The 2,500-nt window shown below is 40.4% G+C and overlaps 1 protein-coding gene across 1 annotated transcript in view; it reads left to right on the forward strand.

Moving 5' to 3' along the window:
* The window catches only part of LOC138019574 (ALK tyrosine kinase receptor-like), a 40,483-nt gene that overhangs the window by 35,674 nt on the left and 2,309 nt on the right, over nucleotides 1–2,500 (forward strand). Inside the window, exon 2 of the mRNA XM_068866424.1 lies at nucleotides 2,057–2,171. Coding sequence (XP_068722525.1) covers nucleotides 2,057–2,171 — 115 coding nt within the window. The remainder of the gene's footprint in view (nucleotides 1–2,056; nucleotides 2,172–2,500) is intronic.

A 2,500-nucleotide genomic window follows, 5' to 3' on the forward strand; every position in this document is an offset into this window, starting at 1 on the left:
AAAATTGTCAATTTAATTTTAAAAGACACAAATTTAATTACCTCCAAGTTAGAGAGCTAGCCCTGAGGCCTTTTCAAACGCTGGGGACTCAGAACTAGGACCAATTTGTGTGCCATGATGAGAATTATCTATATCATCGATCAGTTGTCTTCTCACTGTTGTCCCAGAAAAGCTTTCTTATGCAGCTTTTTCGTCCATTTCCCCTGCCTTAGCTATTTCATGGTTTGCTTAATTGTCTTGTGTCGGGGATTCCGCCAATTGCTCTAAAGCCTCTCGGCCTTTCAGTCAGCGGTATCTGGAAACAAGGAGCAATTGCTGATCACGAGGGTCATTGTAATCTCCTTCACAATAGAGTGTTAAGAAAGGACCGAGTTCATTACTTCCTCGTAACAGGGGAAACCTTTACTGAATGGGTCAAATCTGTAAGTGGTTTTCATATTTCATTGTCACCGCCCAGATGGTGAATGTTTCGCCAGCTGGCTGAGGTATTCCACCGTCGGTTTGCCTGTTTACGGGCTGACAACGTAAATTTACTTTGAAACTTACAATAATTAACAGAAAACTACAAATCTTAAATTAATTTTAAAACATAATATGGCCAGAAGGAAAACAGCATAGCACGGCGACAGAATCAAACTATATTTCAGTATTTGCCTGGTGGCTGGTATAGCAATGAAACCTATGGTGTAATTCGATCAACCTTGAAATCTTGGTGCAACTAGATATGTACGTTGGGGAAAGAGATATATATTCCGCTACTAACGCGAATCACTAACACGCATGTGTGTGAAGTTATGCTGTATGCTGTTTATTTCGTAAACAGTGAACGACCACAATCGATCTCTCATTACCTCCTCCTATTCTTCCACCAGCAAATACACATTGAAGCATTGTTATCTGCGTCTAACAGAGATTGGTTTCGAACAAACTACAGGTTGTTGAACAACTATTTTTTTTCCTTTTTTGGAGCGAACCATTGGTGCATTTGGGTTTTTTATTTCTTACTTGACACTATTCCTACACATAGCAACATTAAGTGGTTAACAACTAATCTCTAGAGACAGCTAGGTAACAATGATCAATTGGCCAATAAATTAAAAGGAACCAATGTCAATCAACGTGGCGGCGATGAGGTAACCTGAAACCACCTATGACGTAAGCTATTCCTCTTAATTAACCAACCTGAGATTGATTGGTTGCTGAAACAAATGGTTTTGTTCCACAGAATGGAACATTCAAATAAGGAAAAATAAGGGAAAAAATTTTGTCAAACAGATCCCCTCCTTACTTGGAGGGTTTCATATTCTCCTCTCGCTACTTCAGGTCAAGTAATTAGGATATTCGCAAAATATACAACGCGAGCATGCAAGGATTATCACAAATGTGAAAAGAACTAGAATACATAGATGACGTTAACAAAATAAACAAAAACCACGAAACGATACTGCGGCAGCTGAGAACAATGACACACGAAAGATGGTCACTTGTGTAGTGTCCCGTACTTTTCGTTAACTCTAAGTCGATATTTCTTAGATACACACACCGCTTAATAACCCTTGAAAGTGGATGTCAGTTAAGCCAGAGTATAGCGATGAATTTTGACAAATTCACAGGACATTCATGCTTGTTTTTTTACATGGGATATTTTGCAACTGTTTGTTATTGTTTAGTTTTAATCGTATAGCCCTAGCGTACTCTGCACAGAAGTCCATCAGCCAGAAGTCAGTCGTTGGCTCTCATTTGGCCTTTGCCCATCACATCAAACGTATTATCTAAATTTAGCCAAAATAAAGTCCAGCCAAATAATGGCCAATCAGATTGATATCAGCAACGCCTCTGATTGGTCAGCATGCGTGGAACGCAATGGCGCTATGTTATTTCCCCGGCTGCAAAAAATTACAGCAGTAGCACTTCTAAAAAGATAACACCGTAAGCTAATGGGCCGCATTCCATCGAAAATCGATGCTTCTGGATTACGGACTTCTGCTCTGTGTTGTTGTTCTCGCAGTTATCGTCATTATAACTGTGTATTTCAGTTGCTTTGGTAATTTTGTAGGAGGACTGTCGTTGGAATGGATGTCAAAATAACGGCTTTTGTGTCCAACAAGAGAAAGCGTACGCTTGCATTTGTGAGATTCCGTGGACAGGGAGCTTCTGTGAAACAAAAATCAGTAAGTTTGTTTATAAATATTCACGCTGTAATGATGGTAATAAACCGGTTTTCAACCGAATATCGAAAGACATTTCGTGATTGCTTTGTTGTTTTTCACTTAGAAATTTCGTAACACACGGATCTCTTAATGTGATCCACCTTCCCACACGCTTGCCGTGGGAGAACACTTTTCCTTTGTTCCCAACCCAGCTTACCACATCTGTTGCATGTGGAGCTGCCACTCAAAGGGGTGCCAAAAACTGCCGGATGTAGAGGCTACGCCATGCTGATCAGGCCCAAGAAGCCGAACCAGCTATGTGATTGTGACAACCCTAAATTGAGTGTGCG

This window comes from Montipora capricornis, chromosome 10, assembly GCF_036669925.1.
Source record: "Montipora capricornis isolate CH-2021 chromosome 10, ASM3666992v2, whole genome shotgun sequence".
Classification (NCBI taxonomy): Eukaryota; Metazoa; Cnidaria; class Anthozoa; order Scleractinia; family Acroporidae; genus Montipora; species Montipora capricornis.